The sequence below is a fragment of the Melopsittacus undulatus genome, chromosome 1 (genome assembly GCF_012275295.1).
Source record: "Melopsittacus undulatus isolate bMelUnd1 chromosome 1, bMelUnd1.mat.Z, whole genome shotgun sequence".
In the NCBI taxonomy this organism is placed as follows: domain Eukaryota; kingdom Metazoa; phylum Chordata; class Aves; order Psittaciformes; family Psittaculidae; genus Melopsittacus; species Melopsittacus undulatus.
The window spans coordinates 122,986,031-123,012,746 of record NC_047527.1 but is presented as its reverse complement, the minus strand read 5'-3'; the positions used below and the strand labels follow the sequence as shown (position 1 = coordinate 123,012,746).

At 42.4% G+C, this 26,716-nt stretch overlaps 1 protein-coding gene across 1 annotated transcript; it reads left to right on the top strand.

Annotated features, from left to right (window-relative positions):
• Positions 1-802: 802 nt before the first annotated feature.
• PDK4 (pyruvate dehydrogenase kinase 4) lies at positions 803-10,913 on the top strand. Its single transcript, XM_005152912.3, has 11 exons — positions 803-950; positions 1,671-1,812; positions 2,798-2,869; positions 3,451-3,635; positions 4,046-4,135; positions 4,643-4,720; positions 5,365-5,441; positions 6,159-6,257; positions 6,545-6,655; positions 7,372-7,485; positions 8,497-10,913. The coding sequence occupies exons 1-11, from the start codon at positions 803-805 to the stop codon at positions 8,638-8,640; spliced, it is 1,260 nt and encodes a 419-aa protein (XP_005152969.2). The 3' UTR covers positions 8,641-10,913.
• Positions 10,914-26,716: the final 15,803 nt, after the last annotated feature.

The following is a 26,716-nucleotide window of genomic DNA, read 5'->3' as shown; positions in this document are numbered from 1 at the left end:
CTCTGCGCCCACCCTGGCCTTTGGGCAACTTCACCACTAGCACCTCCTGCACCGAGTGCCATGAGAATGTTTCCTTTCGGTTAACCAACAACACCAGCGCTCCCCTCAGCGTCAGGACCCCCGTCGCCATTGACTTCCCCAGGCTGCGCCACCCCCAGTAGCCAATGAGGCGCGGAGGGAGAGCGGCCCCCTCAGGCCCTGGCAAGCCCGGCCGCCGCTGACATTGTCCATTCCTGGCCCGGTAAACAAGGTCACTACCGGGTCGCACACCGGCTGCCCCCGGCTCCCCTGCCAGCTGCCGGCGGGGACTGGGCACGGCAGCGGAGGGGGAGGACCGGCACGGGACAGAACGGGGGGGAGAGGGGGGGGGCGGGGGAATAGATGGGGGTAAATAACCGGGAATCCCAGCCAACGGGTGTCACGAGCCGCCCCGCCCGCGGAATGTTCCCTTAGGGGCGGGAGGGAGGAGAGGGGGCGTGTCCTACCGGAGGCCCGCCCCTCGGGGGCTGTAAATAGAGGCTGCACGTGAAGCCAGTAGCCACAGGTGAGGGAACAGTGGGACTTCACTGAGCACCTACTGGGCTGAGCACCTACTGGGCTGAGCACCTACTGGGCTGAGCACCTACTGGGCTGAGCACCTACTGGGCTGAGCACCCGTCAACCGGATAAACACCGATCGACCGCTTATCGGACACCCACTCACCCGACCGACTGATTGACCGAGGGGCCGCTTATCGGACCCCCACCCGCGGACAGACAGACAGGCTGAGTGACTGACGGACAGAGCCACCTCCCGGGAGCGATGAAGACCGCCCGGATCGCCCTGCGCACTGCCGTTCCGCTGGCAGGGACCAGCGGTGTCAGCAGCAGCCGCGCCGTGCCGCGGGAAGTGGAGCAGTTTTCCCGCTTCTCCCCGTCCCCGCTCTCCATCAAGCAGCTGCTGGACTTCGGTGAGCGGCGGGACGAGACGGGGTGGGTCGGGTCGGGTCGGGGCTTGTTTACCAGCCCAGCGACGGAGCTCAGGGAGGGGAGCGGCGGGACCGAGCCCGCTGGGGACCTGCCCGCACCGGGGGAGGTGGCGGCGGGGAGGCAGATCGCCTGAAGCACCTGCCGGCCCGTTGCTGGGCGATGGTGCGCTGTGACTGCCAGGGTCAAAGCTGAGGATACGCTGCATCTCTATTTTCGGTGGTGTTAATGGGATGGGGGAGGAGGGAGGGGGACCAAGGGTTCATTAGCTAAGGGGTGTTTTCGTGTTCAGCGGTACACGTTAGCAGGGAGGGAGGTGTCATTAGTCTTGTCTTGCTGGAGTGAACAAGCTGTACCCAGGTCTGATTACTGCTTTGGCAGCTGTGAGGTCTGTGCTCGCATGACATTTTCAGACGTCACCCTGAAGAAGCCCTTGTTTACAAAGCCTGGAGTGCCTTTTCTAGAGGATTAAAAATAAGTCCTGGGTCTAAATGGGAAATGTACACAGATTGATGTCTTGCTGTCATGCGAATAACGCTTGGCACAAACATAAATGCATGCTTAGGAGAACTGGCCTAACAGCATGATGACTGCAGAGGAATTTAGTCCTGAACTCTGTGGAAAGACAACGATTTGTAGTTGTATCTGGAAATTTATAAACTTTTTTTTTTTTTTAATTCTTATTATTTTGGATTTATTCATAGGCTCAACTAATGGGTGTGAGAGAACTTCTTTTGCATTTTTGCGACAAGAACTTCCTGTGAGGTTTGCAAACATACTGAGAGAAATTGATTTTCTTCCTGATAAATTACTAAGCACTCCATCAGTACAATTAGTAAAAAGCTGGTAAGTAAGAGCTACTTGAATTCAACCTGTAAAATAACATAGCTTGGGGAATTTTGTTGTCACAGACTTTTCTGAAGAGTAGAAGACAATAACAAAATATACTAGAAATGCAGTTCCTTCATCCAGGTTGAATTGCTAACTGTTGCATACTGTCCTTTTCTGGCATAGTAAAATTAAATTGAAAATTAGATTGTTATTTTTTAATATTTTTCTTTTTTTAAACTATTAATTTGTAATAGCTGGTAGAGCAAATCTCACTTCTTGCCCTTTAAAAAGGGAGACAAGAAAAGGTGTTCTGTTTTCCCATAGCATTATAGACCCTCAGAGCTAAAGAGAAATGGGAAAGCAGGCTATATACATATTTGGTTCTCTCACTGATGTAATTACTAACAGAACTTCCATTTCACAGCATAGTGCCTTTGCCTGTGCAGGAGGTGATTGGAGTTCAGTGCTGTTGGCGCAGTGGTTGAATCTGATTCAACCTTGCTTTACTGGCATAAAGGACAAAATTATTAGAGTGAGATCTAGAAAACGTACTTAATCTAGTAAACAGCTGTGCCTTTGCAGCATGCGTCAAGGCTGTCAGATGTTAGTACAAGAAGCTCAAGTACTTAGTGTGTGCCAAAGCTGATCAGATATGGGAAAAAAAAAATAATTGGCTTAGGTGGTTTCTGATCCATGTTGTCATTTGAATCTCCTTTTGAAACACTTTCCTTCTCAAGAACTGTAAGGGGATCTTGCATACCTAAAGTGACGGTTTAGATTCCTGTGAGTAGCAAGCAGAAGAGACTTTTGAAACTTCTAGGGTTCAGGCAGTCAAGAAGTGTTTGGCTGTGATTCCATACTTGCATGAAACTTTGATACTTCGAAGATACTTGAAACTTCAAGGTGCTTTGTTAAAAGTAACAATTTGGACAAGACAAAAGTCCCTAGACTAATAAAAATCAAAGTAATAGCATGTGTTTCTTGTGTTCTTTTTTAATAGGTATATGCAAAGCCTAAAGGAGCTGATTGAGTTCCATCAGAAAAACCCAGATGACCAAAAAGTCCTATCTGAGTAAGCTTTTCATTTGCTTCTTTGAACTTTTGATCTTACATTCCACTTTTACAGTGTAGTCAGTTTAGATCTAGACAGCTGTCATGACCTGAATTTGATAATCTGTCAGGAAGTGCTAGACAGAACACGCTGATTTAAATTTGTGATAATTTTCAGCAGTATTGTAAACAAGTATGACCCATTGCAGCTTCATTTCAAGGGCATACTGCTCCTTGAACTCTCATGACATAGAAGTATCAATGAGAATATCTGATGTCACTTCTCTGCTTCTTAGCAAGACATCAGCTAGGATTTTATCCCTTTTCTCAGATTCTCCTCTGCTTAAACTATTATCAATAGTAAACAGGCAGTGAATTTGATGTGGAAAATGAGAACACATTTTGCATGAAAAATATTAAACTCTTACGGGTTAGGTCAGCAAGGAATTACTGCCAAAATAATGAAAAAAATAGACTGTATTTTAATATTAAGGTAGTTGTGCACTTACCTGTCCTGCTGCTGGATTAGATAATGACATTGTACAAATCTTGCCATAGAATAGTCATAGAATAATGTTCTGAAAAGATCTCTTTTTGACCTAGTTTTATAGATACATTAATTAGAGTCCGAAACAGACATCATGATGTGGTTCCTACAATGGCACAAGGAGTCATTGAATACAAAGATACTTTTAAAGTCGATCCTGTCACCAATCAAAACATCCAGTATTTTTTGGATCGTTTTTACATGAGCCGTATTTCCATTCGGATGCTGATGAACCAACACAGTAAGTAGAAATTTTTACCTGAGGAAAATCTTCACCCTAATGAGAAACATGTTAACGTAAACATTTCTTAAAACTGTTGATCTGCCACAGATGATTTTGTGGGACAGTAAGAAGTTTGGAACTAAATCTATGACAAAAATAATGGGAAAGTCTTTAGTCTAGAAAATAAGTTAATCGTAATGGCTTTTGTGTAATATGTAGGCACCTCATTCTTTACATATGAAAAGCCTTTAGATACCGAACTACAGAAAAGTCAACCATGTTTGCTAATAGTAGATACAATTTTTAGCTCACAAAAGGCATAAACAACACTCAGAATCTTATGTGATCATATGCTCTGATCACACTGTATTAGTCTAAATTTAAGGCTTCTTTTTTTTCTAATATGATATTGTTTTCATCTCAAACAGCCCTTCTTTTTGATGATAAATCCGGCTCAGGGCACCCAAGGCACATTGGAAGTATTGATCCTTGCTGTGATGTTGTTGAAGTAGTAAATGGTATGTATTCTCAGATCCTTAATATTTCTGTTCATGATCAGTATTTATACCTGATTGCCAGCAGTTTAGGTAACCAATTATGTGTTGTACAGGATGTGGACCTGTTTTTATTGAAACAGGTGAAAGCAGTCTATCAAAACACAAGCTTTTATAGGATAGAATTTAAAATACAAACTAGCAGTAAAAATGTGTTGGAATAAGGCCTAGCAAGTGACAGGTGAGGTAGGACTTATCTGTGGCGTTGAGATTGGCATCACCTACTGATAACTCTAACAGATGCATCTGTTATCTATTAATTTGTACTGAGGATTTGCCCATGCTGCACACGTGTTCTCAGTTTTGAATGTACACAGCAGTTGCAATGTTCTTAGTCCTTTGAGACACAGGCTTAGAGGCTGTAACATCTTAGCAGCTAATGCAGTTAAAAAAATCATACTTTGTCGTGTATTAAAATGAATTTCTACTGTGTTTGATACTACAGTTGATATCTTTATTTAAATATTTCAGATGCTTATGAAAGTGCCAAGATGTTGTGTGACCAGTATTACTTAACATCTCCAGAAATGAAGCTTAATCAAGTGAATGGTAAGATGAGAGCTTTTGTGTCTGTTCTCCTATCAGCAGCCAAACCACTGCTTTTGTTAAATCTAAAGGCTCTCATTTTTATAGACATAATGGAACATACCAGTTGATCTGCTGTGGGCTAGTTCCTCTTCATTCTCTCTTACACCTCATTTACTCTCCTGCATTGAAACTCAAATGTCATAGTATCTTAAATACTAGATTTCTTGAGTTGGTGTTTATGAATTTGAGAGAAGTAAGACTAACCTGTACTTAAAGTAAGTTGTTAGAGAGTAGCTTTGTATCTGGAGTGAGAAAGGTGAGGCTACTGACTGAAATGCTGGTTCTTGTCCAGCCTGCCTGCATGTGTCTGATCTTGGGTGTTCTGTTTAACCTCTGAAATCCCCTGTGTATAAAAGGGAGTTAATATGTGATTTTTTTTTCAGTTTATTTGAAAAGAAAGTGTTATTAAGCAAGTGGCAATTCAGCCTAAACACTGTTCTAAGTTGTTTGCTCATTTGTGTGGACAGGGAACAAAATTGAAGTCTCTTTATCTTGCTTGTTTTGTCATACAACTTGTATCCAAGTCTAGCGTACAAAAGTTGGATACAATACAGAAAAATTCCATCACCCTTTTAAGTCTTGCTTGTATGTTTCCCTTTCTCTAGGAAAACACCCAGGAGAACCAATTAACATTGTATATGTTCCATCTCATCTTTTTCACATGCTTTTTGAACTCTTTAAGGTATGTTGGTATAAACTATTCCTTCCCTAGTAGAGTGAGCTGGAGAATGAATACTTAACCTTTAGCTAGATCTGAATGAAGTAAAGCTTTGCATAGGACAATGAGTTTTCTAATTTTTTATTTGGGGAATAACTTTGACAGTTGAGAGAAATTAGTTTGTAGGGGAGTATTTGGATGCTTTCATGTGATGGTAAATGGGATGGAGTACAAGAGAGACAGTAAAAGTGGGACATGAAGTTGTGTTCACTGCTAGTCACCAGCATTTAGAGATTAAATCTCTAAATCTGCAGATTTGCCCTTGTGCCTTTTTTGTTTGAGTGGATGATGTATCTTGAAGCAGTTAAAAGGTCTCAATTAATGGGGGATCAACATGGGGTATGGAATTCTAGCAGCCAGCCTATAGCAACTTCTGAACTCTGCTCTTTAGAAACTTGGTGACTTTTAAACATACTATGTTATTTATTTTACATTGGCTGAATTATGTTGGGCAAGATGAGTATGATCTTCCAGGCATAGTAGAGTCTTGGCTATGCTTAGTTACTTTTAGGTGTGGTATCACCTCTCTTCTGTTCTGCTAAAATGCTAAGTGTATTCCTTGGAAATTAGGCCCTGATAAGAATAGGGAATAACTGTTCTCAGCCTATACGTAAAAATGGTATGCTTTTAAGTGTATAGATTATCAACATTCTCTGATAATAGTGACCTTCTTCTCCATAGAATTCAATGAGGGCAACTGTTGAATTCCAAGAAGACAGTCCTTCCCTTTCTCCAGTTGAAGTGACAGTTGTTCTAGGACAAGAAGATCTGGCAATTAAGGTATTTTGTTGCCCTACTATCATATGGGTTTAATGTAATCTTTGATTGCATAAGCTGCAGAAAATTCTATTAAAAGAACTTCCAGCCTTTGACAACAGATCAAAGGTAGTATGCGTGAGCATTCTGGCCATAGCCTCCATTTAGTGCAATTAGCTAAATGAAAAATAATATGCTACAATAACAAACGTTTGCATTTGTTACTATTGGAAAGGTTTGTTCAAATAATAGCATTTTATATATCATTCTTAGTATATGATTGTAGTTAACTTTACTCTCTCCTAAATCAGATCTCAGACAGAGGAGGTGGTGTTCCAGTAAGGAAAATTGAGCAGCTGTTCAGCTACATGTATTCCACAGCACCAAGGCCGAAAATGGATGATGATCGAAATACCCCTCTTGTAAGATATTTTCAGTATTCACATTGCTAATAAGGCTGTTAAGTGTTGGACAGACTATTAGGTTAAGGGATAATGAAATGCTATGTTCACCCTACTGCTTTCTGGGATATGCAAAGATTAATGGGCCTCATAAATATGAGTTAATGCTTTCTGAAACAGGTTTTTAATATCTAGCTTAGTGGAAAAAAATGTGCTTTGAAAGGTATAAACAAAGAAAAGCATTCCAATCTGAGTCTAACCCTGTATTCTAGTAACAATTTATTTGGTCTTCACTCCCACTTGCTCTTTGAACTTACAAGTTATGCTAGCTTTATGAAGCCAACACAACTGGAATAGGCTTAGACTGTTGTCTGTCTGATTGGCAAAAGGAGTTTGCAACTAGTAATCTACTAGGAGTTTGCTACTAGTATTAGGAAAAATGGAGAAGGGATAATACAGAATGTAATGTGTAAAAGTGGGACATATAGATAAACCCTCCCTCCTTCATGGAGATTTATTGGGGCTTTTTTGGTTGATTTTGTTTACATTTTCTGTTGTGTTTTTTTGTTTTTCTTGTGGTTTTGATTTTTTTAATGGTCAGTTTCAATATTCTGTACAAATTGATTAAATATTTCTTTCCTCTTTTAAGAGGAAGTGAAAATGACTTTGTAATAGTTTAAGATCTCTGAATGCTTTCCCGCTGTTTAAAAATAAATTGTCTTATACTTTATTTTTAGGCTGGCTTTGGGTACGGGTTGCCAATTTCTCGTCTGTATGCTAAATACTTTCAAGGAGATCTAAATCTTTACTCGATATGTGGTTATGGAACAGATGCTATCATCTACTTGAAGGTATGTGTTTATTTTGGTTAAATAAACAATAAATACCATTAATGCAGTGAGGTAACTACTCAGTATCATTTTGCGGTAAACAAGTTATCTGCATACGAGTAGAAAAGTTCTCATTTTCATTAAGCATTGCCATTGTACAGCAGTGTAACTACTGTCTAGAATTAAAGAGGTCACTTGGCTTTAACTAGTCTACTTGAAAAGCTATGAATGAGAGTCCCCTCAGTTTTTAGGTTGTATTCCAGGAACCAGTATTTAACTAATCTTAATACAGATTACTGGGGGAAAAGTAAAGTAACAAAAAGGTGTGAACAACAGATCTGATTTCTTTATGTGGACATTCTGGTTGTCAGAGTAAACTAATCCTTAAAGAGTCTAGCACCTGGTTCTATTCAACATCTGCCAGGCGGCCTGTATATGGGATTCAGGTATCAGTAATCTTGAATACGTGGCACATAACATGCACTGCTGCTTTTATAGTAATCTGGAAAAAATGACTACATACTCTTTTCAATTCTCTGTGCTTACTCATGGGAAAAACATGCTTTGAATTTCTTCTAGTAAACAACATATTTCCCAACACACTGAAGCAGTGCAAAAGGAAGAGAGAGTTCAGCTATATATGTGTTGCATTTCTATGTATGAGTTTCCCAATAGAATATGATTATTATTCTAAAATAAGGAAGTAGGGAAGGAACATATTTTAAAGTTTCTCCAGAATTTTGTAAATTGAAGATCTCTTCCTCATCTTTCAGGACTATCTTGAAAACAGGTTTCAGGGAAACTCTAAAGCCTATAAATATGATTTGATGTTACTGAATTTGTCCTTATCCGAAGCAGACATAGTTACTGAAACACAAACTACTGCATCTATTGTAGAAACATTTGTGTAAATAAGTTCTGTTTTGTAGAGTCAGTGGCTTATCACTTGAAACATAACTGCATGAATCTTTACCAAGTGGCACTATTGAGAGGCAGAAACCAAGTAACTTTTTTCCTTTTTGATTTTTTTAGGCCCTATCAACAGAATCAGTAGAAAAACTGCCAGTTTTTAACAAATCATCTTCAAAGCGTTACCAGGCTACGTCAGAGGCAGATGACTGGTGTGTCCCAAGTAAAGACCCAAAGAATTTATCAAAACAGAGTGCAGCTGTTTGAAGAGAAGTTGGTATCCAGGCACCTGAAGGGATCAAGCTGGCTTCTCAAAAAAGACTAGTGTTTGGAAGTACTCATCTACTTCCAAACAAGCAAATTCTTCAGTTTTAGGACTGGCAGAAGATAAAGATAAGGCTGTTACAGCTTAGGCTGTATGCTCTGAATGTCAAATCCTTCTGCAGCCTTCAGGCTGAAGAAAATAGGAGCATGTGTCTTTGAAGATCTGTGTATAGAGGAAAAACAGACTATATTTTTAACTATGATCAAAAACTTGATGTGGTAGAGGTGTGCAATTTTTCAAGTCCTTTTTAATGCTTGAATACTGATAAATGTCAGTTGTGCTGGTGTATATTTTTCTCCTAGAATAGTTGTCAGCAATTCATCTTATTTTAAAACTTCTCAGGTAGACAACACCTATGCTTTAAAGATGTATTTACGACGTTTGGAAAGGCTAAGACCCACTTAACGTGGCAGTCTTGTAGCGACATACAAACAGCATTCAAATACAGCCTGACTGGAAGAGAGGGAGGGAGGAAGTGTTTTCCATGTATATTGAAGTCCTGTTTTTTAGAAAAACCCAAACAAACATAATAGTTCTCATGTGACACCTTGCTCTGAGAGTTACATCACCAGAGGTTTCTTTTATGTTAAGCTGTTCAGGCAAAATTAGCCATGGAAGTCTCCTATGCATAAGATAACGAAGAAGGAAATCAGGATAATTTTGAAAAGTACTGGAAAGGAATGCTACTTGGTTATAGAAGCTGTAAGTTTAGGCTACATCTAGCTTATATTCCTGCACTCCAGAAAGCATGTGCCAAGTAAGTCAGGATTTTCTAAGAGCTGAAGTCAGAGATGCAAGTTGAATGGAAAGGTTTTGGTGATCTGTATTATGGAAGCATGATGTGGGAAATGGCATGTTTAAAACATGGTCTTGTGGTTCCTTTTTGTCTTGCTGTTAGAAGTTCAGTGGCTTGGGACACTAAGCTAAAATCTGCCTGTTGTATTTGTGGTCCAATACAAATTTGACACTAGCTCAAAGAAGTACATGGGGCTTCTGCACCCTGAAAGCTGCAAGGAGTGGAAGAGGTCTGTTTGAAAGGTTTTCAGGACAGGTACTGTTGAATTAGAATTCTATTCTAAGAACTGTTCATTGCCGTAGAAAGAGCTTAGGAAATACAAGTTTCGAAAGGTGAACAGCACTGAAAACAACAGAATAATTCTCATGAACAGCAAAACAATGGGGAATTGTCACAGGAGCAGTGCCAGTGGGAGAGAGCTATTAGGGAAATATTCCATTCTCAATAAGCTGCTTCGTTTCCCATCTTTGTGCATTTTCTCCCTTGTAACAACAGAAGTTAAACTATTGGACATTGTCAAACTGGCCAGTCAAAGTTTATCAGGGCTGTATAATATTACTTGAAATTTTTTTTTACTAATTAGCATATTACCTTAAGTGAATATGAGCCTTTGCAAGAAGCTGCATCCTGTTCTGTCAGGTGACAGTCTTCTAAAACAGATTTGTATTTGTTGGACAGAAAGCCACTCCATACTCTTTTATCTACTGTGAATAGCAAATATTTTTAAAAGGAATGTTAAAGATAACATTTAGAAGTATTGGTGATAACTAATGAGTGTAATGACTTCAGTACTGCATCAAGGCTGTTTTTATCCCAGGGAATAAGCTGCTGTCACTAAAAGTCACCAGATCATTTCTGAGCTCAGCTCAGTATATGAAATGGATGATATAAATTAAATACCTTTGTCTAGAATATACAGGTGTGAAAAAGCTGCCTTAACTGCCATGGTATACCTGAGTATTTGAATTGGAATCAAGGTCACGAAAAGATACCTAGGTAGTCATGGTTGTCAAGTAAACTCAAATTACACCTCTGTCTGCACCCTGTAATGCTTAAACATGAGTTGAGGTCTCATGGTATACTGTCTATCTGTAGCATAGCTGCAGCTACTCCAGGTCGGTGCTGGAGCATCTGCTTCAAAGCAGATGAGGCACATGGGTGCTGTAAACGCCTCTGTAATGTTGCTTGCAGTGAAGTTGCAGAACACATTCATGGTGCAGACAGAGGTGTGTATAGCACTTAAGAAACTCACATGGAATCTCTGGTATTAAAAATTTCTTAAGGGCTACCTACCTAAATACTACAGAACCTTTTTCAGCATTTACTGAATTTTTATTCCTGGAAGTAGAGTTGTAGCCTTAAGCCTTTTACTTGGATGTAGATGTTGAAATAATTTTATAATAAAATCTTTGAAATGGTTTTTTGTCTTTATTTTCTTCTCAGAAATGTAGTGCAAGCAAAGGCCTTTTAATTTTAAGCCTTAACAAGAGTTAAGCAAATCAACTTTTACACTGTGTCAATAGGTGTAGCGGGAGAAACACTGAAACAAAGGTCTGCTTGTGCTTAGTGTTGTCTGTTGAGTTTACAAAGTGATTATGATCAGTGCACCACCTCACACATGACCTTATTCTTTCTAATGAGGATAACACTGATCATCAGAGATGAGAACTGAGAATCTTCAGTGCACACTCTATCTTAACTACCTGCTGTTGTTCAACTGTAAAGAATGTGAAAAATCATGACTGTTATTTTTGTTTTATATAACGGAAGGGCAGTCATCATCAAGTCTCTAAATCTTTCCACAGACTAGATGAAAGCCTCTCATCCAGCTCTGAAGCAATGGTACAACTGGCTTTTATCAGCTGATTTGTCAGACAATGGCACTTAGCAGATGCAATGGACTGTGCCATGATAAAACAGTCCTGTTCAACTGGTGCTTTATCAGAAGTGTGCTTGCCTGGGAATGTCCTGTATAAAACTTAATTTTAAGATGACAGAATAACTGTAAAACTGGGTGTACATACTTCACCTGAGAGAGGAGAGGTAAAAACCAGTCAGACTCTGAGTGTCTGGCAGTAATCTACAAGTGACATCCTCATGTACTGAGTTTCTTAGTGATTTTTCACCTGTATGAACAGGGGAGTGAATCAGATGGGGTAAACTTTAAGTATTTTGCAATTGCAGAAATGCACCACTCTGACATACCCATGTACGTCAGGTGTGTTGAGATAAACCTAGAACTAAAGTATACAAGGGATACCAGCAAGCTTACTGTGGAGAACAACTACCTGCTGTGTCTTCCCCATCCACCTTTATTGTCCTGCAGACCATGGAGACAGGACTAGCACATTTTACCTTGGGGTTTTACAAGCAGAAATACATACATATGCATTCTTCACCTTACCCGTGGCAGGCTTGGTAGTCACACATGCTGTATGTGTGAGCCAGGCATGCTGTGGGTGCAGCAGGGATGTACCCAACTTGCTGTGTTGCCCGATGTCAAGCACTTTGCCTAGGAGGCAATGTGTGGTGTCTCCACAGCACAATCCTCACAGGCCATCAGTTCCAGCCAAGCTGCTAGAGTCCAGAAGGTACCAGAGGTTGAAATGGTCTTTTTTTTCCCCCAGTGAGTGACAGAGATCATGTACCCAGCTCCTGATTCAGCAAAGCACCAGAAGTACAGGGCTGGATTGCTTCTAGCACATCAGAGGTTCACTGAAATCAGCGAGTTTACTCAATGGCTAAAAGGCATTCTGGTTTCATAGGAGATAAGCAGATGTTGCTTTTCCTTCCCTTTCCCCCTTGATCAGGACCTTACAAAGCCAGGTTCCTGATGTCAACAGAAACCATGCCAAAGCACCCTATGTTTTCTCTTCCAGATCATTAGCTTAAACACGTACACTGATTTTGCTACTGTGCCTTGGGCACACATCCAGATTAATCTCCCTGGAGCCTTGATACGCAGTTGTTCATTATGGTCTTTTTCCTGTCACTTAACCAAGCCTTTGAATACACCAGACTTTGCCCTTAGCATGCAATAATGTCCTTCCCAGAGCATTATTACAAAACAAGATTTGCTGCCTTGGGTAAGAAACACTAATGGACTGGGAAAATAGGGTTTTGTTGAGGTTTTGTTAATTTTGCTTGGGTTTTCCTTTTTCCTTTATGGTAGCGATGATGGCTTAGAGAACCAGGTTGTAACACCCAAGAATTGTCTGCCCTTACATTGTTGGGCAGTGTTGGCAAACAGAAGGTAGAAATTCGAGTTTAAGGTGCCTCAGCTCAGCTAATCTAGGGGGTTGGAATGGTGAAGAGGAAGGGGCACACTTCTGGGTTAACATCTTCGGTTAATGCAACATCTTTGCATTCCCCTGCACAAAAGCTGACAACAGAATTTTAGATGCCTATATTATATCAATACTGTATTACAGGCCCTATGGTATGCCGGGATGCACATTCAAGGCAGAATGACTGAGTTGGTGCCTTGCACGATGCTGCTCCTCTTTGCAAAGGAGTCAACAAAGAGAAAGCAGGACATCCCACCAAGCAGCCTCAGTGCTTTTTCTCTCCACTCACCTCACAGGGAGGAAAGGGCAGAAAATCTCCATGGGCAGTCTCAGTTCTTCCCTGCAATTTTGAATGTTGGATGGCACAGCAAGAGCTGGAACACAGTCCTGGGTGTTCAGAATATTCTGAGGCTTCTTCATGAGTAATTTTTTTTTTTAAATGAGTAGAAAAATATGTATGGGGTATCAGGAGCTGCTCCTCATCAAGTCTCCTCAATATTCCTTCTGCAGCTACGAAAGAGAACCAAAACAGAGTGCAACAAATTCACCCATATAGAATTTGCACAGATTTTCCTCTGTTACTCCCTTGATTTGCAGTGCATAGCAAGAAGAGGCAAGAAAAGAAAGGACTACCTTATTTCCTGCTGCATGAGAGACCTCAAAGGATGAGCCTTACGCTGCCTTCTGGGAGTCATGTCCAGTTGAAAAACTGGGCAGACTATAGATGAGGAAAATGCATCAAGAGGAGTGACCACCATTCCCACGATTTGGCACTGCAGAGCATCCTCCTGGAAGGTGACAGAGAATTTCTAGTTTAGGATGGCCATACATTAATATGATACATTGAGAAATGCCCTGCCTGAAAGACTCAAATAAGAAAATCAAGTAAAAAAAAAAAGACAATTCTTTTCATTGTTGTTTATGGTTTGGACTTTATGTACTATATTGCATTAGGGGACTGCACCTGAAACCCAAGAGCCTTGGCATGAGGTTTGGCACACCAAGTGCAACACTTTATCATGACACTATGTATGTGTCTGTATGTATGTGCTGAGGTGAGAGTTGGATATCTAAACACCCTTTCTCATGACCAGAGTCAGATACCTAGATATCTATCTAGAGGACCCCAGAAAGCTGTCACCACCTCCTGAAGCAGACACCTATTTCTGGCCAACTGAATAGCTCTCCTGTCTTCAGTGGCAGGGATCAACTGACCATAATGGGACCCCAGAAACTTGTGGTACATGGAAGCACCCGTGTTTAGATGGCTTTAGCAGTAAACTGGCTCCAAGCTAATTCAGCTACCTAAAAATAGACACCCAATGCTATATGAGGAGCCCTGGATGTATTCTTGTCTTTCTCTCATCTGTACCTCCAGAAGACCAGCGATCTTCACAGGTCCTTTGTCAGGTCTGCCAGTTCCATGCAAATACTTTGAAAGGCCATGCTTTACTTTCTCAAGTATCACTGAACATCTGTGTTTACGTAAACATCTCAAGTCCCCTTACTAGTTCTGGGTGCTTGTGCGAGGCTAGGAATACAGAGCCCAAAACAACATCACTGCTGTGTCATAGCTAATGGAACTTCTCCTGCAGAAAACGCCAGTGGGATCATTGCAGATGAACCCTGCTGGCTGCTGGCACAAGCTATGTCAGCCTGGAGCTGCCTCTGGGAAGCTAGTCACCAGTGGTTGCATTTCCAAGCGTTGCAGGTCTGTCTGAGTTTGGGGTCACGGGACTGCAGGAGACAGCATGAGGCTCATCTCTTGGGGCCTTGAGCCACACTTACTCCACCTGGGACACCCAAATACAACTATTGGGTAGACTTTTTACATAAAATTATGAGCTATCTCTAACTCATGCTACCTGTTAAACACCATGAGGCATAGCAAGAAATCAGAGGCATTGAGAGCTCTTTCCTGAGTGTTTATTCTTATGAGTGTTTTTCCCTCCCTAGCAGTTTTACCATCCACAATGTTGCTGGTTGATTTGTAACAAATTAACTGGGAAACAGGGTGGAATACCTGGCAGGGATACTTGCCTTTCCTCCAATCACTGTAGTGTGCCCTAGGATCAGTAACGTGCATTGCAAAGGGTATTGGTGACTCAGAGTCACTCCCCTTCTTACAAAGGGTATTACTGGAGGAATTCAACCTTCCTGCAGGGGTGGATAAGATGGTTTATACCGCTCTAGGTATTTACAGATATGTGTAATTGCTTCACAGACACTAGAAAGCCTGTTTGTTCAGGCATAAAACTTCATTTGTGTTGACACAGAAGCACTTGTTTGTGCTTAGTTAGGCCCTGTTATAAAACCCTCTGAACCCACTGCACAACTTTCCCTTGCTACTAATCAGCTTTGCCTCAGGTTTTACATAAATACACAATGAAGAAAGCTTCATTAAAACTCAGACCAAGGACACTCTTACATTTTTTATTATCCATGTTACTTATGGGGCTGCCCAGAAGCTTTCTGCTGATCCAAATCTCTTTATGTGCTTTGCCTCCATGGCCTTGCCCTCCTGTTCCTCTGTTCTTCCTACTCCTGATACTGGTGCCAGGCTGTGCCTGCTCTGAGCATACCTTCTGTAGCTGAAGGACAGGGACAGTACTTTGGAGGCATGTCACATTTCCAAAAACTTTTGATGATTTTTTAAGGACACCTGATGATCAGTTCACTTGAAGGAGAAAATAAAAGTAAAAATCACAGCACCTTCTGCATATTCCCAGGCTTCTGCCCTTTGAACAGCCACATCCATGTCAGAACAGCTGGAAAAAAATAGCAAAATTATTCACCGGAGTGCCATAAATTAATGCAGGCAGACCTTGAGAATTATATTACAGAGACTAGTATTCATGGCTGACTGAAAAGATGTTTTCATCCTTCTCCTTTGCTCTTCAGCAGAATGATATTCTCCACCTGTAAGTATTGATGTTACAGGAGATGATGTGTCTTGACTTTAAATCTGCGCTACTGCAATCAAACCAAACAGTGAAGAACTGCAGATCACCCCATTTCTTCTTGGGAATGAGCACACACATTGCTATAGGAAATGAGCGTTTTGGGGGAGAAGGTCTGTCCTCAAACAGCACACTCCTTCAGAGGGGACTGTTTCATTTCATAAGAACAGAAAGAAGATTCCAGCAAAGCTGTTGATAATTAAAGGCTAAAATAAATGCTCTTCACAGTTTCTTTAAGGGATAATAACACTGGAGGGTTTGGTGTTTTTTTAAATGTAAACATTTCTATCAGAACAGCAGTATATTGGTGTACATTCTGTTAAACTTTCACTTTTTTTTTTGTAATCATACATTCAGAAGCAGTTCTTGTTCTCATTTTTACAGAATATGGGTATGGAATACAGAATATATGTAATGGATCAATAGGTCTTCTAGAAGCATGTATGAGAACTTCTGATGTAATTCACTGTTCTGTAATGTGCTTCTAACATATGCTAACACTTTATTTTCTTTTTCAAGCAATAAAAAAGGTGTAATATAATGTGGGATCAACATATTACCCAGTGTAAATGATAAATATTAGAGTAGTTATAATTCATCTTTAGACTCATACCATATCCACTGAAATCTGTGACAAGCTTCCCATTGACATCAGTGAACTGTGGACAAAGCCAACATGGTTTGAGCTGCTGATCAGTACAGAAGACACATAACACCTGAAGATGTCTGGAAGACAACAAGCAAATTACTTTTTAACTCTTTCAGAGTGCAAGACCAGACAAGAGGTGGCCTCACTATGCTACTCACCATGCGGTCTGCAATATAGCATGCGTTGTGCTGGAGATATTTATGATCAAGTGACACAGCTGGGGAAGAAGAGGTATGTGACATACATTTAGATATTCAAGACACATTGAACAGAAACGTGTATATGAACATACATCCAATTTAAAGGTACTGAACTGGCTGACAGCCCCTGCTTCAGCCCCATCCAATGCAGCGCAAACCTTATACTGGAAAACCTTGAGCTCCAAACACCCCACACCAAAGGAAGGTCAACTCTCAGGCTTTCTGTACAAGCCAGGTGAGATCAGAAGCCCATTCACACTGTGGAATGGTGGTACAGAGATGCCATTGTCTCTGAGACGTGTGTCCCTGCTCAGCAAAGCTGGCAATGTGTCCTTGCGTCCGTGGCCACTGAGAGCTTGTCGGGGATATAGGGGCTTTGCCCACAACTGGAGACAGAAGGACAGGACTCTTCTAACAGCACACAACAGTGACCAGCCACAGCTTGTGCTCATTTCACATAGCTGAGGCTGTTTTAAAAACAGGATTAAGAGTGTCCAAACCCTGAACAATGAGAGCCCGCTTCAGTATGGCTGGAAGATTATTCCAGCTGTTTGAGGCTGGGAGCCTACGAAACCAAAGCTTGCCTCCCATAGTCAGTGAAGCTCCAGACGCGTGGATGTGAATAGCTTGGTTTAAGCAGAGGGCAGATAGGCAGCTAGTGCTACATAAAAGGCCACAAAACAACGTTGTAAATAAGGAGTGAATTATTATAAACCTTAAAAATACCCTTCAGGAAACCCGTGGCAGCAGCTCAGTTGCTAGCTGCTGGCTCTTTTGTTCCCATTACAGCTTCTCGGCCTTTTATTTATCTTTATTTTTTTGTAAGGACACACACTGGCCGAGTATCCAGCAAGGCCTCCTCCACCCAAAGCAGGCGGCTGCAGGAAGCAGAGGTGTATCTTGGCATTGTTCTGGCAGCCTCTGGAGCCAGACGCAGGGAACCACGGGGACATCATGTTCCCCGCCCGCTGCACCGGGAGCTTAAAAACATGTTTATGTCGAGTCAGCAAGAGCCGCCCACGCGGGTCACGCCACTGCTCTCCCTCGTTTTCAAGGCTGATGGAAGGGGCAGCGTCAAAGTTCAAGCCCACGTTCCAGTCTGTTGCAGGCGCTGCTGGATTCTGCTCCTGCCCGCCTGGATCCGCTCACCTGCACTAGTGCACCCAGGTCACCCGAAAATGAACGGGAGCCAGGGCTGTCCCTCTGCCCTTCTCCCTGCCCTGCGTTGGAAAGGGCAGCTCTCCCTGCGCTTGAGAAGGTGCCAGCCACCCGGCAGGACTTGGTGCCATGTAATAGAAAACCCTCCCACACTCACACCACGTCTGGGAGACAGCAGATAGTGTGTCCCAGTCAGCTGCAAAACGAGTTCCCTCCTGCGTGATCATCCCCAGACAGCATGTTCCCTCTGCAAAGGTCTTGAGAGGATGGCAAAGGGACAAGAAGGTTGTTAGGAGGACGCTGAGTGCATGGCTCAGGTATGCCCCTAAAGGACAGAGATGAGTGCTACATTAAGTGCCCAGCAAGAAGGAGCCACGACGGTGATAGCACAGTGTGCCAGGTACCAGTGGAGTTTCAGCCAGCTGGAAAGAAAAGCAGGAGAGTTGGGTTACAGAGGCGCCCAGCTCCCCACAGCCATATTAGGGTGTCTCAGCCATCTCCATCCAGAGCTTGCTAATGCCATGTGCCTGCCTGGGATGGGGATGTGTACTCTCCTGTAAAGGTCCCTCTGAGTGTCCTCAGCTGCCCCTGAGAAGTGCAAAAGAAAATGGTTGGGTTTGAAGTCTGAACATGCAGTCACTGTAGTGGGAAGCTGCTCTCCATCGAGTGGCTGCCATACTGGTGGCTTAGGAGTCCTTTGTGCCAGGGGTCTTTGGGTGTACCAGGGGGTGAAGGCACACGGGATTGTTGGCTGTGCCCAAATAGAGAGTCTTGTGTTAAAAAGAACAATCATCAGCTTCAAGTAGCAGAAGTCACAGTTCACATCCCTCAAAATGCTGATTCTCATTGTTAAATAAAGGGAGCTTAATGTTTTTGGTTTACACTGCATTTGTTTGGGTTTTTTTTCTAGTTTGCTTTGGACTTCAGCTCCAGACATGCATGACCACTCTCCCAGGTTTATTGAGACACTCACTTTTCCCCATGTGAAAAAATGATGATATTGCTTCTAATTCTAATGCCACTTCTCTTTCTCCCTCAGTTCATACCCACCACTGCTTGGACCAGCTGAGCTCCTATGTCTCACCTGCACAGATCCTGCCACATCTGCCAATTTCCACCCAGCCAGGCTGCACTGGTTTGTCCAGGGCAGAGTGCAAACAACACTCCAGCAGCACAAAAAGAAGCTGCCAGAGATAAATGGCTTTGTAGACAGGGCCTTTGCTGATAAAGCTCAGATATTTAGAGGGTTCTTGTGTCAATAGGAGCCAAGCTCCTACAATAGGAGCTGGTTTGTACTTCCTCCCACACCACTGGAGGATGCAGAATTTGATTTCAGGGGCAGCTGGGAGGGCAAGGAGTCTCCCATGTTTCTGTGTATAGGGTAGGAACCTCCCACCATGCTGGCAAGTGAAATGTGTGAGCACAGCTTGCCTCAGCAAGCTCAGCAAGCTCAGCAAGGCGAGGCACACTGCCTGCCCCCCGATCCATCCAGCGTTTGGATTTCATCCACCTGCCATATGAGTGAGGGGCATTTGATTGAAGGCTTTGTTTCAGTAGGTTGGGAAATCCACACGTAGTGGAGTGTGGCACAGACCCACAGAACCACAGGGGAGCAGAAAGAGGTAGTGGCTCCTCCATTCTTGCTAAAAGAGGGTGCTGTGGCAGATGAGCAGTAGCACCATGTCACATGCCAGAGGCTACACAGCCAGGAGGGAAGGACGCACTGCTCTCATGCTCATCCTCAGGATAATCCAGTGTTACACAGCTCCAAGCACTGCCACTGGCGCTTGCCACCTTCCTCTCCCAAAGCTGCTGGCATTTGACACCTTCCCAAAGCTGAGCACCTCAGTACTGCTGCACACATCCAGAGAAACAGCAAAATAATACGCAAATATTATTCTAAACAGCAGGGCTGGGAAGGACCAAAAGTTCCTGTGTTAACCCCTCCAAACCGTTGCTAAATTAATGCAGTAAAAACAGCAAGGCAGCTGGGTCTCAGTTTTAGACTGGAATGCTGCTATTTAATCTTTAAGGTCCTTTCCAACTCTAACCATTCTATATTCTAGGATATTCTGCAGGTCACAGCAGGCTCAATTAGATTCCTTTAACATCAGGGCAATGCTGTGGTACATACTGTGTGCCATCTACCCAAGAGCTGCAAATTACGCTATCAGTGTATTGACATATAAAAAGACAAACGTTACAGTTAAAAAAGTATTAGTTCCTTTCTTCGCAGCTGATCGAAGCTCCTTTAGTTGAGAAGAGTGACTTTGTTCATGTCTTGCTGCTCATGTGTGTTCAGCCTTGTAATACCTAAAGAGGGCCTACAGAAAATCTGGAGAGGAACTTTTTACAAAGATATGTAGTCATAGGACAAGGGGGAATGGCTTTAAACTGAAGGAGGGTAGATTTAGGTTAACTATTAGGAAAAAATTATTTACTGTGAGGGTGTTGAGGCACTGGCACAGGCTGCCCAGAGAAGTTGTGGCTGCTCCATCCCTGGCAGTGTTCAAGGCCAGGTTGGATGGGGCTTTGAGGAACCTGCTCTAGTAGAAAGTGTCCCTGACCATGCCAGGGAAGTTGGAACTGGATGAGCTTTAAGGTCCCAAACAAAAGCTACCAAAAACTGCTCTAAGGTGGGAGAGAAAGAAAGAAATCACTAAAATTCTGTGTCTTTGGTGGAAGGAAGGGCAGGGCTGTGGGAGAAATGGACTCAGATGACAGACTGTGGTCCAGATTTACACAAAGGTGTAGTTCAGAGCTGCTGACACCAAGAGGTGTGCTCACCACAGACAAGAGGCAGAAAGCATGGCCCTGAGTTCAGGGCAGCCATACACCTTTTCTGCAGCAGTGAACTTGGAAACAGCAAGATAAACTCACAGAAGGGTTGGCTCAGCTTTGGGAGGTAGATGTAATTCAGCAGACTTGGCTCCAGCTGGGTTTTTATGGACAGTTTTACTCTGCATGGATGTTAAAATACCTGTACTACTTTATGTCATGAAATGTCTTTGCCCTGACCACAGTGATGTCTCTTTGTCTGCGCTCTCCAGTGTGCTGTGCACTTGCAATCAGCCCAGGCACTGCCCTGCCCTTCAGCAGTGCCTGCTTTTTTGTACTGTGTGAACCAGTGCCCATATATTTATAGGGCACACAATTCTGTCCCCTCCTTTATAGCATGTTATTATGAAGTAGACTGCCGGTATTGCTGCTCTTTTGTTCCTGCACCTTTTTCCTCAGATCTTAACAGTTATTTGTTCTTATTCCCTGACCAATTAGTCATTTTTATGGGGTTACCAGGAAAGGGGAAAGATCCCTATTTTTGACCAGAATTGTATGGATTCAACCCCCTTCCCTCCCACAAATAAACAGCAAGCTTATGGCTATAGTGAGGTAGTGCAACTTCCCGCTGACAGTTCCTACTGACATAATCTAATTCAGTGCTAACTGAAGTACCAATAGCCTTAGCTGCCATATCAATTGCACTGTTACAAGGTTGAAATGAGGTGTGATTCTAGCACTAGGCAAAAGGGTGATACCAGCATTCCCAGCTAGCCCCAGCCTGAAACAGAACTGAACAGTTCACCAGTGGTGTAAAAATCATCCCACGCCCTGCTACCTTTGTTTCAAACACCTTAATTGTAACGTAGCAGCACTCCACAGGCTGCCTGTGCAACGTAAAGGACAGCACGCAGCTGCCGCTTGCTCAGAAAATGTTAACTGCACTAAAATCAAAGAGGTCATTGGAATGCGTAATACCCATTGTCACCTTTCCACTTTGTGTCTTTTGAAGCTTAAGATGCATTTGGAGAAATAGTCAGAAACAAATTTCTGAGCAGCCAACCAATTTCACCTGACAGTTGCTGTATATAGCAATCTTTTCTGACCCACTCCTCTGCTGTACCACAGGTCCCTGCCGTTCTACAAATAGAAACTGTGGAAGATCTTTCTACTACTTTAGTATAATTCATGGGAAGGTTGAGGTGTCAGATGCTAGCCTGGCTTTGGCATCTCTGCTAATAGCATGTTCTACACTGTCATTTAGTAGAATAGCAAACCCTAGGGAGTACCATGAAATTCTACTGCCATATCCTGAAAGTAAATGGAAATATTGCTATGTCTGACCCATCTATATCTTGCAGCATTTTAGAAAAGCAACAGCAGCCATTCATGATTCCTGCAGACCTTATAGTGCACTGAAAAGCTGGCATGCCTCTTTGGCTTCTTTGAGTTTAATAAAGTTATATAATAACATTGGCCATCCCAGACTGTTTCAATCTTCTTTTCAGTCTTAAAGATTGAACTCTTGCATGTTTAATTTAAACATACTTGTCCCATGAGCAAAATCTGCTGCCAAAAGCATTAAAAGTATTTTCAAAATATAGTCCTCAAATACGAATGAGCTGGGGCCCTGTGATCACTTTAATTGCACCAGCAGTGGTTGCAGCTAAAAGTAAAGCTGCCACCTGTCATGGCAGACCAGATCTTTTCCCCTACCCCACAGTATTTGTTTGTGTTCCTAACATTTAATGAAAATGGTTGTCAGTGTTGCTCAGCCTGGGAGGTTGATAAAAATTCATGATCACAGCAGTTAACTTGGTTCTGTCAAAACTGGTGTATAGGCTGTAAGATACTGTCCCATAGAGAGAAGAAAAATGTTTTTTCATGATGGGAAGTGGTTTTGAATTAAGTAAGAGTGTGTTGATGCCAAAACACTTGTGGGAAATTCTTAGTTTCAGCCCTAATAGGCTGATTTGGGTTGAAAACCTCCAGCTGAAACCAGATCAAAGATTTTGACTGGGATCTCTTTGCAAGTCTTACACATGCACACACACACACATGCACACATGTGCCAGTGTGTACACATCTAACTGCCAGAATCAAAATGGGCATTTCCACACCATTCTGCTTTCATGTAGTCCGGAGTTTTGGTCCAAAACTTACAAGATGATGTAGCCTCATCATCCTCCCTGCAGCCCTAGGAACAATGCCATGCAACAGCATGGAAAGGGCTCAGGCAACCCATCCCCTTTCTCTGCTGTCTTTTCAAAAGCTAAGGGCAGAAAGACTAAGGCAGGCTGCCTGTGCCAGGTGGTCCCAAGGCCCTGCATTTTGGTCTGGGCTTTGAACCCAGATTTTATAATGTAAATTTATCTTAATGCAGTTCACTATCAATCAGAGAAACAAGGAACCAGAATCCCTTCGTGCTGAAGATCCCAAGGCTGAGTATTGCTGCCATTTGGGCAAGCAGTGGTCACTCATCAGGGAGGTTGGTTTTGCTATAGAGGTGAGTGACATTGATTATTGAATATGAACTTAAAATAGCAATAATTAGCACATTAACAAAACATGTATCACACTTTGGGACCAGTCTGTATGTGGACAGTTATCAATACTTATTCAAAGCCATCTTTGTGGAGAGACCTACTTATCACATCTCTATGCCTTGTGCAACGCTTATGTTCTTGATACTATTGCACAAATTAGAAGGCAGCTGAGAATATAACCTTCCCCTGCTGCCACCAGCAGCACTGGGAAACTAGCCTGTCTCAGGGACTAATGGTTAATGTTTTAAAACGCATTGGATGGAGGCTGAGCAGGAACTGGTCAACATTTACTATTTCCTCTTCCAATGAGTGGATGCTTTGGACTCTCTGGCTCCTATTCTTGGCATTAGGCTGGCAGGACAAGCTGAAGTCTTGGTGAGCTGAACCCACTATGCTGCTTTAGGCTCACTGTCCTGGTATCTACAGGAGACCAAATATGAATAGAAGTTTAAAGGTTTTGCAGGACAATACAGTCCTGAACACAGATTTAAGTTTCACCTACATATTCTCTCTGGATAAATTACTGGAGTTTTAAGCCAAGGTGGATCCAATCAGACATCAGGGGCTAAGTTTAGAATTACTGCTAAAAGCACTTTATAAAGCAGATGTCCATACTTCCATAAACAGCTGAATTATGGCTCTGCACTGGCCCACAGAGTATCCCTACCATCATAGATGTGTATCCTGGGTTCAGCAGTAGGAGTCATTTTTTCTCCTTAGTAGCTGGTGCAGTGCTGAGTTTTTGACTTTCAGTCTGGGAACAATACTGATAACACCAATGTTTCTAGTTGTTGCTCAGTAATGCTTACTCTGACCAAGGACTTTGTGAGTCTCATGCTCTGCCAGGGAGGAGGGGAAGCTGGGAGGAAGAAGAGACAGGACACCTGACCCAAACTAACCAAAGAGGTATTCCATACCACAGCACATCATGCCCACTGTATAAACTGGGGGCATTTACCCAGAAGGGCTGGATTGCTGCTCAGGTCGGACTGAGTATTGGTCAGCGGGTGGTGAGTGGTTGTATTCTCTTCCCTTGTTATTTCCTTTATCATTATTATTGCTGGTGGTAGCAGCAGTAATTTGTGTTATACCTTAGTTACTGGGCTGTTCATATCTCAACCTGTGGGAGTTACATTCTTTTGATTCTCCTCCCCATCCCTCTGGGAGCTGGGGGAGAAAGGGGGGGAGTTAGCAAGTGGCTGCATGGTTCTGAGTTACCAGCTGGGCTTAAACCACAACAGTTCTTCTTGGTGCCCGACATAGGGCACAAAGGGTTGAGATAACGACAGATCTGACCAGAGCATGTCTAATTGTATTTGTGATAAGCATTCATTGTTTTGGATTAACAGTAACTCATCACAATGCTGATTTATTGGCTCTCAAAAGTTGTTGCAGTTGATCTCGGAGTTTCAGCCAGTATTTGCTGTTTTAGAGTATATCAGCTGGGGGCCTTGGTCTAAGGCTCTTGTTTACCTGTACTTTATGGTAATGACTTGTAATACAATAGACTCATTGATCATAAAACTGATCTGGCTTGTGTTCCCAGTGTGGTCACCACCTCTATACTGTGGGAGGTATATAATGTGTTTAGCAATTACACACTTTTTTTTTCCTCCTCAGGTGGTCAGCCTATGAAAGAGACATTCCCCCAGCTCCCGGAAGGATGGGGTTATATTCTACACAGCTGCTCACCACTTGCTGACCGATACCCAGCCTGACCTGAGCAGCAATTCAGCCTTTCCAGGTAACTGCCCCCAGTTTATGTAGTGGGCATGGTGTGCTGGGGTATGGAATACCTCTTTGGTTAGTTTGGGTCAGGTGTCCTGTCTCTGTTTCCTCCCGGCTTCCCCTCTTCCCTGGCAGAGCATGAGACTCACAAAGTCCTTGGTCAGAGTAAACATTACTGAGCAACAACTAAACCCATTGGTGTTATCAGCGCTGTTCCAAGGCTGAAAGTCAAAAACACAGCGCTGCACCAGCTACTAAGAAGGAGAAAAATGACTGCTACTGCTGAAGCCAGGACAATGTGATAACTTCTTTTGTCAAGAATGCATGTAGCTTAAGAACATCTCTTCATAGACACCTCTTAAAAACACAAGGACAAAAGACCATAATCTTATTGCTATCTATTGATAAATCAATTCTTTGTACCTATCTGTGCTTTAAATACTCTGATCATCTGTTAAATGCAGTGGAAATGTCTCAAATATGACTACATCTCTACTAAAAAGCCAAATGGCAAAAAGCCACGGAAGACACCAAACAAACCTGAAAACAATGTTCTGTCATTTTAGGTCATGACTAGGTTCAAACGTGCAGTGTAGGGGTGACATCCCAGCCTCTAATTATTTACACCTGCAGCTACTCAATCTGGTGCAGCTTTGAATACATAAAAGCATAATCAGGAGTTATATGACAGTATGAAATTTCAAGGCATCTGCACTAAGCCAGAATAAGACTGTGCACTCCATAAATTTAATAAATGATGAGCTTATTATTAAGTACCATGCCTTAGGTGAGCAACTTGATCCACTGTGTGGGAATAGGGTATAGTAAGAGAAAAAATGCTAAAAGGTAAGAACAATAAGGTTTGCTTGCTGTTGGTCTTTCTAACTCCAACAACAAAAGCAATTAAAGTGCATCAATCAGGTCTTTTATCTGTGATAGGGATGTTCTCCAGTGTTTTTAACAGCTTGCAAATTCCTATGACTATAATCAGTTTGATCCCACTGTGCTCCCTGTCAGATACCACAATGGCTATAATCTGGCACCTGCTTGGTACAAAGCTTGGAAGTGAGGCTGGGTGCCCACAGAATGAAAATTAAGTGTGTTCACTGCAGAGGGGGAGGATCAGTGAGAATTTAGGAACACTGGTGACAGCCTTTTTTCTTCTCTCACAGCAAGAGAGTCCTGACTACGACAGATCAGAAAATGCTGCTATTGTTCTTCCTTAAACCTCCCTCTTCCAGATGCAGAATTTCACTTCCAGAAGCATCCAGCATGGGGATGTGTTCCAAATAAAATCAGCTACCTCCATCTGTCTCATTGTCAGATTGTTCATAAAGCAACACTTTCTTGCCTTGACCAGTTTGAGCTTCGTCTTCCTTGTGCTTTACATAGGTACAGCACCTAGGAAAGCAGTGGGTTTAGATAACCTAAGGTTTTTTTGTTCTTCTGAATTCTGTTTTTCCTCATTGCAGAATTCAGTGATTCACATCCACCTGGAACTGCCTGGATTATTCGGTAGAAAACAAGCCCCAGATCCTGATTGTTGTCCCTGGTAAACTACTGTAGTGTCTCTGATAGAGATATCTTTGCAACACTATAGAAATCCTTCATCAGTTTAGTGAACTAAAAGGACCTATATTAAAACTTCATTCATACAAAAAAGCATTTTCCCATGGTCTGTGTTGTCTTTGAAATTCTCTGTTAGAAACTGAAACCGTTAAATAGCAACCTACATTGCTGCATGGCTAGACATAAACAGACCCATGCATTGGGTCCTCTCCTAACACACTGTACAAGCTTTGATTCATGAAAACTGAGATGAAAAGAAGGAGAAGTGATTTATAACACTAAATAATCTGCATATTTCTTCAAGTGCTGTTACTGCCAGTTTGTAAGACACAAAGCTACTGAGCAGC

Excerpts from the sequence above, each read along its gene's own strand:
- PDK4 (XM_005152912.3), top strand. The coding sequence starts at position 803 with ATGAAGACCGCCCGGATCGCCCTGCGCACTGCCGTTCCGCTGGCAGGG. Across the intron at positions 2,870-3,450 it reads GACCAAAAAGTCCTATCTGA|TTTTATAGATACATTAATTA; the intron begins GTAAGCTTTTCA and ends TTTTTGACCTAG. Across the intron at positions 3,636-4,045 it reads GATGCTGATGAACCAACACA|CCCTTCTTTTTGATGATAAA; the intron begins GTAAGTAGAAAT and ends CATCTCAAACAG.